Source organism: Microcaecilia unicolor, chromosome 4 (assembly GCF_901765095.1).
Source record: "Microcaecilia unicolor chromosome 4, aMicUni1.1, whole genome shotgun sequence".
Taxonomy (NCBI): domain Eukaryota; kingdom Metazoa; phylum Chordata; class Amphibia; order Gymnophiona; family Siphonopidae; genus Microcaecilia; species Microcaecilia unicolor.
Window position 1 is genome coordinate 363,946,900 of NC_044034.1, and position 13,065 is coordinate 363,959,964.

General features: G+C 52.3%; 1 protein-coding gene across 1 annotated transcript in view; it reads left to right on the forward strand.

Moving 5' to 3' along the window:
• USP9X (ubiquitin specific peptidase 9 X-linked) overlaps positions 1-13,065 on the forward strand; it is a 377,318-nt gene that overhangs the window by 215,565 nt on the left and 148,688 nt on the right. The window contains exon 20 of the mRNA XM_030202341.1: positions 9,310-9,459. Coding sequence (XP_030058201.1) covers positions 9,310-9,459 — 150 coding nt within the window. The remainder of the gene's footprint in view (positions 1-9,309; positions 9,460-13,065) is intronic.

Consider the following 13,065-nt stretch of genomic DNA (forward strand, 5'->3'; position numbering starts at 1 on the left):
ATCAATCCATAGACTGGTGGGTTGTGTCCATCTACCAGCAGGTGGAGATAGAGAGCAAACTTTTGCCTCCCTATATGTGGTCATGTGCTGCCGGAAACTCCTCAGTATGTTCTCTATCTCAGCAGGTGGTGGTCACACACAGCAGCAGCTCTGGCTAGGCCTCCAAGCCTAATTCTTTGGTTTTGTTGAGTGCCTGGGGTTGAGGGCTCTTTTGAGCAAGTGCAAACCTGGTGGTACCAGGTCCCTCCTTTTCTCCCCCCTCCCGCTGGCTCCGTTAAAAAAAAAAAATTTTGAACGTCCTTAAAGGCGTTTATTTCGATGTTTATTTTTTACGTTTATTGCAGCTACTCACTGGGACACCAGATCGTTACAGCTCGGAGCGGCAAGCAGGTAATTTTTACCTTTTTATAGCGGGCAGGGGGTTCCCCGATTCTTCTCCTCGTGGCATAAGGCGTCGGAGGGCGAGGGCGCAAAGAGTCGCTCCCCGGATCGCTTGAGCGCTTCTAGAGGGGATGCGGGGGTCTTAAAGCCTGATTCGCCCTTGTTGGGTGACAGTTTTGTGACCGATGAATGTCCCGGTCCTTCCTCCGGCGTGGCGGTTTTTCCCGCCATAAACGCCCATCCCCCGCTCCTCGCCTCCGCCATCTTGGCCGGCCACGCGGCTCGGACGGCTTCTTCTTGGGCCGCCCTTGAGGTTGGAGACATTAATGCCATGAACGCCTTTAATTTGGGCGACGGCACAAAAGCGGCTAAAGTTAAGCGCCGTTCTTCCCGCGCGGCTCCTTCGCGGAGTGTCGCGCCGGACGCCATTTTGGATGCGCAGCATGTCTCTCCCCCGCTCTTGCGAGCGCCGGTTGAGGGTGCGTCTAGGGCTGTAGCCCAGGTGCGGAAGTGCACAGTCTGGGGGGCTTCTCCCCCGAGTTTGTTTTGCTGCTGCATCAGGCCTTCCTTATGCAAAACGCTGCCCCTGCTCCCTCGTCTGGTAAAGAGGTTGAGGTTTCCAGAGGTAAACGCCCTCGGGTTGATTCCCAGGCCTTGGAGGACTTTGTCTCCTCCGATGTAGATGAGGGCAGCGTATCTGAGTTCTCCCAACGGTCCTTTGCGGATTCCTTGGAGGAGACGGATCCCCGCTCGGATGGAGCGGATGACCCCTCTGCAGCGCGGCTTTTTAGCTCAGAGGATTTGCCCAACCTGTTGTTACAGGCCATGGACACTTTGAAGATTTCCTCTCCGGAGGACGTCTCTCCCTCAGCCCCTGTTGGCTCTGCCATTATGCTGGGGACGAAGCACCCGCCTAGAACCTTCCACGTGCATGATGCCATGCACACCTTAATTTCGGCTCAATGGGATGTCCCTGAAGCGAGCCTTAAAGTGGCTAGGGCTATGTCCCGCCTCTATCCTTTGACTGAAAGTGAGCGTGAGGCCTATCTGTGGCTTACCATGGATTCTTAATCACTGCGGTGACTAAGAAAACGGCGTTGCCGGTGGAAGGTGGCACGGCCCTAAAGGACGCCCAAGACAGAAGATTGGAGGCGGCCTTAAGGTCGTCCTTTGAGGCGGCTGCTTTAAGTTTGCAGGCCTCAGTTTGTGGCTCCTATGTGGCCAGGGCGTGCCTGACTATGGTGCAGCGGGCTTCCCCCTCGGATCATTCCTTGAGGGCTGATTGGCCGGCCCTGGAATCGGGCTTAGCCTATTTGGCAGACTTGCTGTATGATGTCTTGAGGGCCTCAGCTAAAGGCATGGCTCAGACAATCTCTGCGCAGCGGTGGCTTTGGCTGAAACATTGGTCTGCTGACCACGCCTCTAAATCCCACCTGGCTAGATTGCCTTTCAAAGGCAAGCTGCTCTTTGGGGTCGAGCTGGACAAAATCGTGACCGATCTCGGCACGTCTAAGGGCAAGAAGTTACCAGAGGTCAGGGCTCGGGCTAGTACTCGTCCCGGTACCTCCAGAGGACGGTTTCAGGAAGCCCGTCGGTACCGCCCGGGCAGGTCGGGTTCCTCTGCCCCCTCTTCCTTTAAGAGGAATTTCTCCCCCAAGCAGCATTCCTTTCGCAGAGACCGCCGTCCCGGAGGTGCTCCCTCCGGTCCTCCCCCAGGGTCTCGTACCCAATGACGGGGCCTTGGTCCACGCCCCAGTGCAGATTGGAGGACGGCTGTCCTCGTTTCTGGGCGAGTGGACCACAATAACTTCAGACGCTTGGGTGCTGGAAGTCATCAGAGACGGCTACAAGCTAGAGTTCTGCCGACCCTTAAAAGACGGGTTTGTACTCTCTCCCTGCAAGTCTCCGGTCAAAGCTGTGGCAGTGCAGCAGACTTTGGACAATCTGATCCGCCTGGGTGCGGTCGTTCCGGTGCCAGAAAGTCAGCTTGGCAAGGGGCGTTACTCCATTTACTTTGTGGTACCAAAGAAAGGAGGTTCTGTCCGGCCTATCCTCGACCTCAAAGGGGTCAATCGGGCCTTGAAAGTGCGGCACTTTCGCATGGAGACTCTCCGCTCTGTTATAGCGGCAGTGAAGGCAGGGGAGTACCTGGCATCCTTGGACATCAAGGAAGCATACTTGCATATTCCCATCTGGCCTACTCATCAACGCTTTCTGCGTTTTGCAGTCCTGGGCCGACACTTCCAGTTCAGAGCCCTCCCGTTCGGGTTGGCTACTGCTCCGCGGACCTTTTCCAAAGTAATGGTGGTCATCGCGGCCTTCCTGCGAAAGGAAGGAGTACAAGTCCATCCTTATCTGGACGACTGGTTGATCCGAGCCCCCTCTTATGCAGAGTGCGGCAAAGCTGTGGACCGGGTAGTTGCTCTTTTGAGCTCCCTGGGATGGATCATCAACTGGGAGAAAAGCCAGCTGCGCCCGACTCAGTCCCTGGAGTATCTGGGAGTTCGATTCGACACCCAAGTGGGCAGAGTGTTCCTGCCAGACAATCGGATTGTCAAGCTTCAGGCTCAGGTGGACCAGTTCCTAGTAGCCTCTCCTCTTCGGGCTTGGGACTATGTGCAGCTGTTGGGCTCTATGACGGCCACGATGGAAGTAGTGCCCTGGGCCAGGGCTCATATGAGACCACTACAACAATCTCTGCTGCAGCGCTGGACTCCGATGTCGGAGGATTATGCTGTGCGCCTTCCCTTGGCCCCAGCAGTGCGCAAGGTGCTGAGCTGGTGGATGCAGGCAGACAAGTTGTCTGCGGGAATGCCTCTGGTGACCCCGGAGTGGATTGTCGTCACGACGGACGCCTCTTTGTCGGGCTGGGGAGCCCACTGCTTGGGAAGGACAGCGCAGGGGTTCTGGTCTCCTGCAGAGGCAAAGTGGTCTATCAACCTCCTGGAACTCAGAGCCATTCGGTTGGCGCTTTTGGAGTTCATCCCGGTACTGGTGTTGAAGCCGGTACGGGTCCTGTCGGACAATGCCACGGCTGTGGCCTATGTCAACCGCCAGGGAGGTACCAAGAGCGCCCCTCTAGCCAAGGAGGCTATGAATCTCTGCCAGTGGGCAGAAGCGAACCTGGAGCAGCTGTCAGCGGCCCACATTGCCGGAGTCATGAATGTCAAGGCGGACTTTCTCAGTCGCCATACCTTGGAGCCCGGAGAGTGGCAGCTATCTGCTCAGGCGTTCTTGGACATCACAAAGCGCTGGGGCCAGCCGAGCCTAGATCTGATGGCGTCATCGGCCAATTGCCAAGTGCCACGCTTTTTCAGCAGAGGACGGGACCCTCGATCCCTGGGAGTAGATGCTCTTCTCCAACAGTGGCCGACTCAAGAGCTTCTCTATGTGTTCCCGCCCTGGCCCATGTTGGGCAGGGTGCTAGACCGGGTGGCAAAGCATCCCGGCAGGGTAATCCTGGTGGGTCCGGATTGGCCCAGACGTCCCTGGTATGCGGACTTGATAAGGCTCTCAGTCGACGATCCTCTGCGGCTGCCAGTGGAGCAGGGCCTGTTACATCAGGGTCCCGTGGTGATGGAGGATCCCTCCCCCTTTGGTCTTACGGCCTGGCTATTGAGCGGCAGCGTCTGAGAAAGAAGGGCTTCTCAGACAAGGTCATCGCCACTATGCTGAGAGCGAGGAAGCGCTCTACTTCTACTGCTTACGCCAGGGTTTGGCGTATATTTGCAGCGTGGTGTGAAGCAGGCTCACTTTCTCCCTTCACTGCTCCAATTTCTTCAGTGTTGGCGTTCCTGCAAGAAGGTCTGGAGAAGGGCCTGTCGCTCAGTTCCCTTAAAGTCCAGGTAGCGGCTCTGGCTTGCTTCAGGGGCCGCCTGAAGGGTGCTTCCCTGGCTTCGCAGCCAGATGTGGTGCGCTTTCTCAAGGGAGTTAATCACCTGCGCCCTCCTCTGCACTCAGTGGTGCCTGCGTGGAATCTCAACCTGGTGCTAAGAGCATTGCAGAAGCCGCCTTTTGAACCCTTGTCGAGGGCATCTCTGAAAGACCTGACGTTGAAAGCAGTCTTTTTGGTGGCTATCACTTCAGCCAGAAGAGTTTCCGAGCTCCAGGCGCTCTCATGTCGAGAGCCCTTTCTGCAGTTAACTGAGGCAGGAGTGACTATTCGCACAGTGCCTTCCTTCCTGCCCAAGATTGTTTCTCGCTTCCATGTGAATCAGCAGCTCTGTCTCCCTTCCTTTCGTAGGGAGGACTACCCAGAGGAGTACTCTGCTCTTAAATATCTGGATGTGAGACGAGTCATCAGATACTTGGAAGTGACCAATGAGTTCCGGAAATCGGATCATCTGTTTGTCCTGCTTGCAGGTCCTCGTAAGGGTCTGCAGGCTGCTAAGCCTAAAGTGGCAAGATGGGTCAAGGAAGCCATTGCAGCGGCTTATGTGGCCGCGGGGAAGGTGCCACCTATCCAGCTGAAGGCTCACTCCACTAGAGCTCAGGCGGCCTCGATGGCAGAGGCCGGGTCCGTCTCCTTGGAAGAGATATGCAAGGCGGCAACTTGGGCTTCGGCTCATACATTCTCCAAGCATTACCGCTTGACTGTGGCTGCACGGGCGGAGGCCCGGTTTGGAGCTTCAGGGATTTCAATGTCCCGCCCTGGGTGAGTACTGCTTCGGTACATCCCACCAGTCTATGGATTGATCAGCTTGATGATATGGAAGGTAAAATGATGTATCATACCTGATAATTTTCTTTCCATTAATCATAGCTGATCAATCCATAGCCCCTCCCAGATATCTGTACTATTTTTATTCTGGTTGCATTTCAGGTTCAAGTTTAGTCTTCAGTTACTTCAGAAAGACTTCGTGTTCAAGTTTTTTCACTTGGATTCTTCAAGAGTTGAGACGAGTTTGTGTTACAGTGAGCTGCTGCATTCCTCTCCCCTCCGTTTTACGGGGCTGGATTGAGATTTAAATTCTGCCGGCACTCCCTCCCGCTTCGTGCGGCTGTAGGGCAGCTTTGTACCCCTCCCGCTTCGGCGGTGTTAGGGTCAGTCAGCTCCTCCCGCGGTTGCGGTTGCAGGATAAGCCAGATCCCCCCGCATCGGCGGGTGTGGTGTCCCTCCCCCGCTCCGCGGGGATGAGCTGGACGGATTCCCCTCCCCCACTTGTGTGGGGATGAGCTGGGTTAATTCCCCTCCCCCGTTTCGGCGGTGGTGAGCTGGGCAGAGTGTCCCTTCGTGGGTGTAATTCTCTAAGTGCTGAGTCCTGCGGATGGAGCTTTGATATCGACATACTGAGGAGTTTCCGGCAGCACATGACCACATATAGGGAGGCAAAAGTTTGCTCTCTATCTCCACCTGCTGGTAGATGGACACAACCCACCAGTCTATGGATTGATCAGCTATGATTAATGGAAAGAAAATTATCAGGTATGATACATAATTTTACCTTTCCCCTCCCAGACACAAACCGCGTTTCACCTAATGCTACGCGGATCAGCCCCAGTGTCTTGCTTCTGCCACTCGCCAGTCTCTCCTTTGACATTAGGTGAAATGCTGTTGGTATTCAAGAGCGTAAAACTGCCTTTATAAGTAAGCCAGGTGGGGAGGAGAATGGCCTGGGGGGGGGGGGGGGAGGTGTGCTAATGGGAAGGCGCAAAACCAAAAGTTGGCTCAGGGTGCCACGGTCCCTTGAGTTGGCCATAGCAGTTTACAATTTACAATGATAACTGGACATCAGACAGAAATTGAACTCTTATTTGTGGTGGAAGCAGTGATTCAGGTGCTGGCTGAAGAGCCCACTGCAGTGAGTCAGGTAGGGGGCTTCCTAAGGCACAGTTGTAACATCTAGGAATGGTGGCCATTTTGCACGCTAACCACATGTCTCCCTTGCTGTCATTTCCAGAATTGACTTATTCTGCTAGTGGATGGAGGGCCATCTCAAAGCAGTTTTGATGGTCAGCATAGCTAAATTAGTAAATGGGCAGGCTTCAGTTGAAATTTCTTGGTGCCTAGGGAATGGGAGCTGATACCCTGACTAGTCCAGAAGATGGTGCAGCTTCAGGACTGACCTTACATTTTGTGATAAAACCTCAGTATGTCAAGGTTACATGGTGCAGTAGACGTTGTGCTGGTTACTCCATATTCTTGAGAGTCCCACTCAAAAATCTTTCTCCATGGCTATTCATCAGCCAGATGTTTGCTTAATGTAGTAAATCTGTCTCCACACTGATCATAGTAGGTCCATGTAGTTGGGTGGTTGGCAGCAGATCCCCTGCGGGAACTAAGGGTCCGAATTAGCTCCAGCATGAAGGAGAGCCAGATCCCATTTGGCCTGTGGCATGAACCTTGAAGTTTTGTTGGTGGATACGTTCAGATTCTTGGCTTATTATTTGTTTCATTTGTATCCCACATTTTCCCACCTATTTGCGGGCTCAATGTGGCTTACGTGGTACCACAACGGCGTTTTCCAGTTGCGGTATGAACAAATACAGGTGTTATTGTGGTAAAAGAAGGTTTGTGTTTGGTAGATACATTGGGGAAGTTAGGGAGGGGGGGGGGTGAGGGTTAAGGTATGTCCATTATAATCTTTGGTTTTGCAGTGTCGCAGGAACTTAGGTTTTTATGTTGGGTCGGTGGGGTATGCCTTTTTGAACAGGTTTGTTTTTAGTTCTTTCCAGAAACTTAGGTGGTGGTTCGGTTTTATTATCTTTGGCAGAGCATTCCATAGTTGTGCGCTTAAGTAAAAAAAAGCTTATGAAGCTGCCACTTCTCTTGCTCCCAGATATGTCTGACAGTTCAGGGCTTGGTGGACTGCAGTGGTTTGTCAGCACAATGAGCTGATGCTTCCCTTTCTTTTAGCTTTCTTGCAAAAGGATTGGATGGGGGGTCTGCTTCTTGGGTCTCTCAAAGTGCAAGTGACAGCACTGGCCTATCGCAGAAGTCATGCAAAAGGTGTTTGATGATGGCACACGTAGGCATTTCAAGATTGGTGTGAAATTTAGTCAGGTTCGTTCACACTTTTCCTGGTAGCATACAATGGCACCATAATTTGGTCCTGAATGTCTGTCTGGGCCCATCCATTGGGCTTTGAGTCATGTGGCCTGGTAGGGTTTGTCCCTGATGACCAAGTAGTTCCTCTTCTGGCTCTTATGAGTTGATTCTGTTAAGGTTCATCAAACCAGATGCATTTGTAGATCTTAACTCAAGATTTAGAGGGAACCAATTCCTCCGAGTCAAATCATTTTTTTGTTCTTTAGTAGTTTCCTAGTCCGTGATTCTTGATGCATTAAGGGGGTCGGGGGGGGGGGGGGGGGGCTTGGGCAATATGTCATTGGTATCAGAGTAAAGTTCTTTCGGGAAAACTGGTGACATTCTGGATGTATTCCAGGGTACTTGGTTCACAATCTTTTTCCAAGCCAGGGATGTGTTCATCACTGGTTTTCTGGTTAATCTTAGCAGTTGAGTGTTCAGGCTAGGAAGGTTGTGCCTTTAGAAGAGCTTAGCTTTGGTATATCTTTTCCAGACTAGTAAGATAAGGATGGTGAAACATGTTCTTACCTGCTAATACATTTTCCTTACTTCCTGCTAGACCAATCTAGGATACACCTGGGAAGTCTTCAGGCGCTCCAGGTTATGCCCTTCAGTTTGTCAGTGATTTGGTTTTGGTTGTTTTCAAGTTCCAGGGCTGCACCACTCCTTATTTCAGTGATGTCACTGGAAAATAGTGTTCTCTGTTTGCTGGTTGGGAATCATAACCTCCTTGTTTAGACTAGTTTAGTGAAAATCAAAGAGAGGAAATTAGCAGTTAAGAACAAATTTAATCTTCTCTGGCATTCTTTTCACCTGCATCTAGGGATCCTCCTTGGAGGAGTAGCCTAGTGGTTAGTGCAGTGGACTTTGATCCTGGGGAACTGAGTTTGACTCCCTCTGCAGCTCCTTGTGACTCTGGGCAAGTCACTTAACCCTCCATTGCCCCTGGTACAAAATAAGTACCTGAATATATGTAAACCACTTTGAATGTAGTTGCAAAAACCTCAGAAAGGCAGTATATCAAGTCCCATTTCCCTTCCCATTTCCCTTATCTCAGATGATGTTTGATTTGGATTTAGCTCACACCTTTTTGATTTACCTATGGCAGGTATTTTCCTGTCCCCAGAGGTCTTATAAATCTGTACCTGAGATAGTGGAGGGTTAAGTGACTTGCCCAAAACTACCAGGAGCAGCAGTGGGATATGAACCAGACTTCTCTGATTCTCAGCCTGCTGCTCTAACTTATGGGCTACACTCCCCATTACTGTTTTGTCTTTACCAACTCCATTGCAAGGTGAATTTAAATCCTGTCACAAGGCTGCTTTTTTTCCACTGCTTCATTCTCCCTGTGTCTTACTGTTAGTATTTATAAATATATGTTTACAGTTATTTTTACATAGGCCTTATGTTACAACAGTCCTGCCTGAAAAACATACTTCACTCAGCATGTTACAAGGTCTTAATTGCTAATTTATAGCATTGTTGTTATACAGTATTTCTCCCATAAAGTGATATGAAACAGAGACTTTTTATCACCTCATGTGGCTGCTTTCATTTTCATGGTTTTCTAGATCTTTCCCTGATTGACTATGAGTTTTGGCCAAGGCTGCTGTTTACTTCTGCCTTTATAAAGATGGCAGCCATTGTGCTTGACTAGACGTTTTTTAGTAGATGAATGATGGGTGGGGCAGTTCCTGGCTGGCTTCTGTACATATTTCTAAATCAAATGGGGTCAGACTTTTGGGTATCCTTTGGTAAAACCCAAATACAGGTCTGATGAGCTGAAACGCACTTTTTATTAGTATCCTCTAAGGTAAATCAGGATATTAAGGCTAAGCTATTTTTGCAGATGATAGTTTAGTAAAAGTGTGCTGCTTTATTAATAGATCATTCATTTTCAGCTAATTACAGCCAAGCTGACGCAGATAAGTTCCAATATGCCTTCAAGCCCTGATAGTTCTTCTGATTCTTCAACTGGTTCTCCTGGCAATCATGGCAATCACTACAGTGATGGTCCTAATCTGGAAGTTGAAAGCTGTCTGCCTGGAGTGGTTAGTATTTCATAATTCTGTTTTTACTTTGAGAAGAAATCTCAATAAGTAATGCGTTTTTATATATTTGTAATCTGTTACGTTCAATTATTTAATGGGTGATTTTTAAACAGATTGTATAGAGTAAGTATAATTTTTGCGATAGCTCCTACAGGTTTTTCTTTTAATGGTAAGGACTGGAATAACAGTTTTTTAGGTGTGCACATATAAGTCTTAGGTGCATTATTTTAAAGCCTGCTTGGGAGGCCCATTTTCTCCTGTTAGGGGCTATGAGATTCATAACAACATCCTGGAATACAGATACTTCACACAATAGCTAGTACTGACAAAGCAAATTTTGCCTAACATTTATAAATAACAAAAAGGATAATATGCTCTACGTTTTTTTAAACATGGAAGGAGAGCTGAGAGCTCTTGAGCTGAAGGATGGGTGTTCTGACATCCACTATGTCTTTGGGATCTGTATCTTTTAGTAATATTAAAATTCTATGGTTTAAAAATTTTATGTTGATATTCTTCTCCGAGGACAAGCAGGCTGCTTGTTCTCACTGATGGGTGACGTCCACGGCAGCCCCTCCAATCGGAAACTTCACTAGCAAAGTCCTTTGCTAGCCCTCGCGCGCCCGCGCGCACCGCGCATGCGCGGCCGTCTTCCCGCCCGAAACCGGCTCGAGCCGGCCAGTCTTCTTTTGTCCGCACTCGGTACGGTCGTGTTTTCGCCGTGTCGAGCCCCGGAAAGTCGACCTCGCGCGTCCAATTTGTTTTGAACGTGTTTTTTTCCTTCGGGAAAGCTTTGTCCTAGTCGGGAAGTGCTCCGGAAACCCCCCGCCGGGTTTCGTGTAAATCCTCCCCGTACTTCCAGCTTTTTTGCCCCGGTAAGTTTTCTTTCGTCGTCGGGGTAGGCCTCTTTTCGGCCTCGGTCGAGATTTTTTCTCCCTCTAAATTTGGTGCTTCAAATTTCGCCATTTCGGCTTTTGATTTCGCCGGCGTGATTTTTCCGCCCATGACATCGAAGCCTTCCAGCGGCTTCAAGAAGTGCACCCAGTGCGCCCGGGTTATCTCGCTCACTGATCGACACTCGTCGTGTCTTCAGTGTCTGGGGGCCGAGCACCGCCCTCAGAACTGCAGTCTGTGTTCCCTGCTTCAAAGGCGGACTCAGGTAGCGAGACTAGCCCAGTGGAACGTGTTGTTCTCGGGCTCTTCGTCGGCATCGGCACCGGGATCTTCGAGTGCATCGACGTCGTCAGCGTCCAGACCATCTTCCTCGGCCGCCCCTGCATCGAGTGCATCGAGGCATCGGGCCTCTGCATCGGCGCCGAGACATCGGATAGCTGCATCGACGTCGGTGGTACCAGGACCTCGTCTGCTGATGTCGTCGGACGGTGGTGCATCGGGTGGAGTGCAGGTGAGGGCTGTCCATTCCCCCGCTGGTGGCGGTGAGCCCTCGGGTGGGTCTCCTCCTACCCTGAGGGCTCCTGCGGTACAGCCCCCCCGAGATCGACCTTCTTCAGTCTCGGCCCCGAGGAAGCGACGGATGGATTCGACGTCCTCCTCGTCGGTGCCGGGGAGCTCTGGTGACATGCTTCGGAAGAAATCGAAGAAGCATCGACACCGGTCTCCTCCCCGTGTCGGCACCGAGAGCTCTGGGTCGCCGAGGGATTCGGCACCCAGCAGGCATCGGCACCGAGAGGACCGCTCACCCTCTGTTCAGGAGGTGTCGATGCGCTCCGCTCTGGACAGCCCGGAACAGCCTCCACGCCCGGAACAGGTACTGACGTCGACGCCTGCATCGACCTCTCAGCCTTTCTCTGCAGCCGCTCTAAACGAGAGCCTCCGGGCCGTTCTCCCAGAGATTCTGGGAGAGCTGTTGCGCCCTACCCCTCCGGTACCGGCGGTGCTTGCGCCACCGGTACCGTCGAGCGTGGCGCCGGCTGGCCCATCGCCCAGGTTGAGGTCCCCGACGTCGGTACCGCGTGCGGTGCCGACCGCGGCCACCTCCCAGGAAGGCTCCCCGACTACGTCGGCGGAGGGAGCTTCGCCGATGCGGGCGAGGGAGTCTACCTCTCGACGCCCCCATCGTGGACGGGGTTCCACGGAGTCGAGCAGGGCGAGGTTGCAGACACAGGTCCGTGAACTTGTGTCTGACACCGAGGGTGAGGCCTCGTGGGAGGAAGAGGAAGATCCCAGATATTTCTCTGACGAGGAGTCTGAGGGTCTTCCGTCTGATCCCACTCCCTCTCCCGAGAGACAGCTTTCTCCTCCCGAGAGTCTGTCTTTTGCCTCCTTTGTCCGGGAGATGTCTACGGCCATCCCCTTCCCGGTGGTTGTGGAGGACGAGCCCAGGGCTGAAATGTTTGAGCTCCTGGACTATCCTTCTCCACCTAAGGAAGCGTCCACTGTTCCCTTGCACCATGTCCTGAAGAAGACATTGCTTGCGAACTGGACCAAGCCATTAACTAATCCCCACATTCCCAAGAAGATCGAGTCCCAGTACCGGATCCATGGGGACCCAGAGCTGATGCGCACTCAGTTGCCTCATGACTCTGGAGTTGTGGATTTGGCCCTAAAGAAGGCTAAGAGTTCTAGGGAACATGCTTCGGCGCCCCCGGGCAAGGACGCTAGAACCTTAGACTCCTTTGGGAGGAAGGCCTACCATTCCTCTATGCTCGTGTCCAAGATCCAGTCTTACCAGCTCTACACGAGCATACACATGCGGAATAATGTGCGGCAGTTGGCGGGCTTGGTTGATGCTCTTCCCCCTGAGCAAGCCAAGCCTTTTCAGGAGGTGGTCAGGCAGCTGAAGGCGTGCAGAAAATTCCTGGCCAGAGGAGTTTATGACACTTTTGATGTTGCGTCCAGGGCCGCTGCTCAAGGTGTGGTGATGCGCAGGCTCTCATGGCTGCGTGCCGCCGACCTGGAGAATAGAATCCAGCAGCGGATTGCGGACTCGCCTTGCCGTGCGGATAACATTTTTGGCGAAAAAGTCGAGCAGGTGGTAGAGTCTCTCCACCAGCGGGACACCGCATTCGACAAGTTCGCCCGCCGGCAGCCTTCAGCTTCTACCTCTACAGGTAGACGATTTTTCGGGGGAAGGAAGACTGTTCCCTATACTTCTGGCAAGCGTAGGTACAATCCTCCTTCCCGACAGCCTGCGGCCCAGGCTAAGCCCCAGCGCGCTCGCTCTCGTCAGCAGCGTGCGAATCAGCAAGGCCCCGCGGCTCCCCAGCAAAAGCAAGGGGCGAGCTTTTGACTGGCTCCAGCAGAGCATAGCCGACATCCAAGTGTCAGTGCCGGGCGACCTGCCTGTCGGAGGGAGGTTGAAAGCTTTTCACCAAAGGTGGCCTCTCATAACCTCCGATCAGTGGGTTCTCCAAATAGTCCGGCAAGGATACACCCTCAATTTGGCCTCACAACCTCCAAATTGTCCACCGGGAGCTCAGTCCTACAGCTTCCAGCACAAGCAGGTACTTGCAGAGGAACTCTCCGCCCTTCTCAGCGCCAATGCGGTCGAGCCCGTGCCATCCGGGCAAGAAGGGCTGGGGTTCTATTCCAGGTACTTCCTTGTGGAAAAGAAAACAGGGGGGATGCGTCCCATCCTAGACCTAA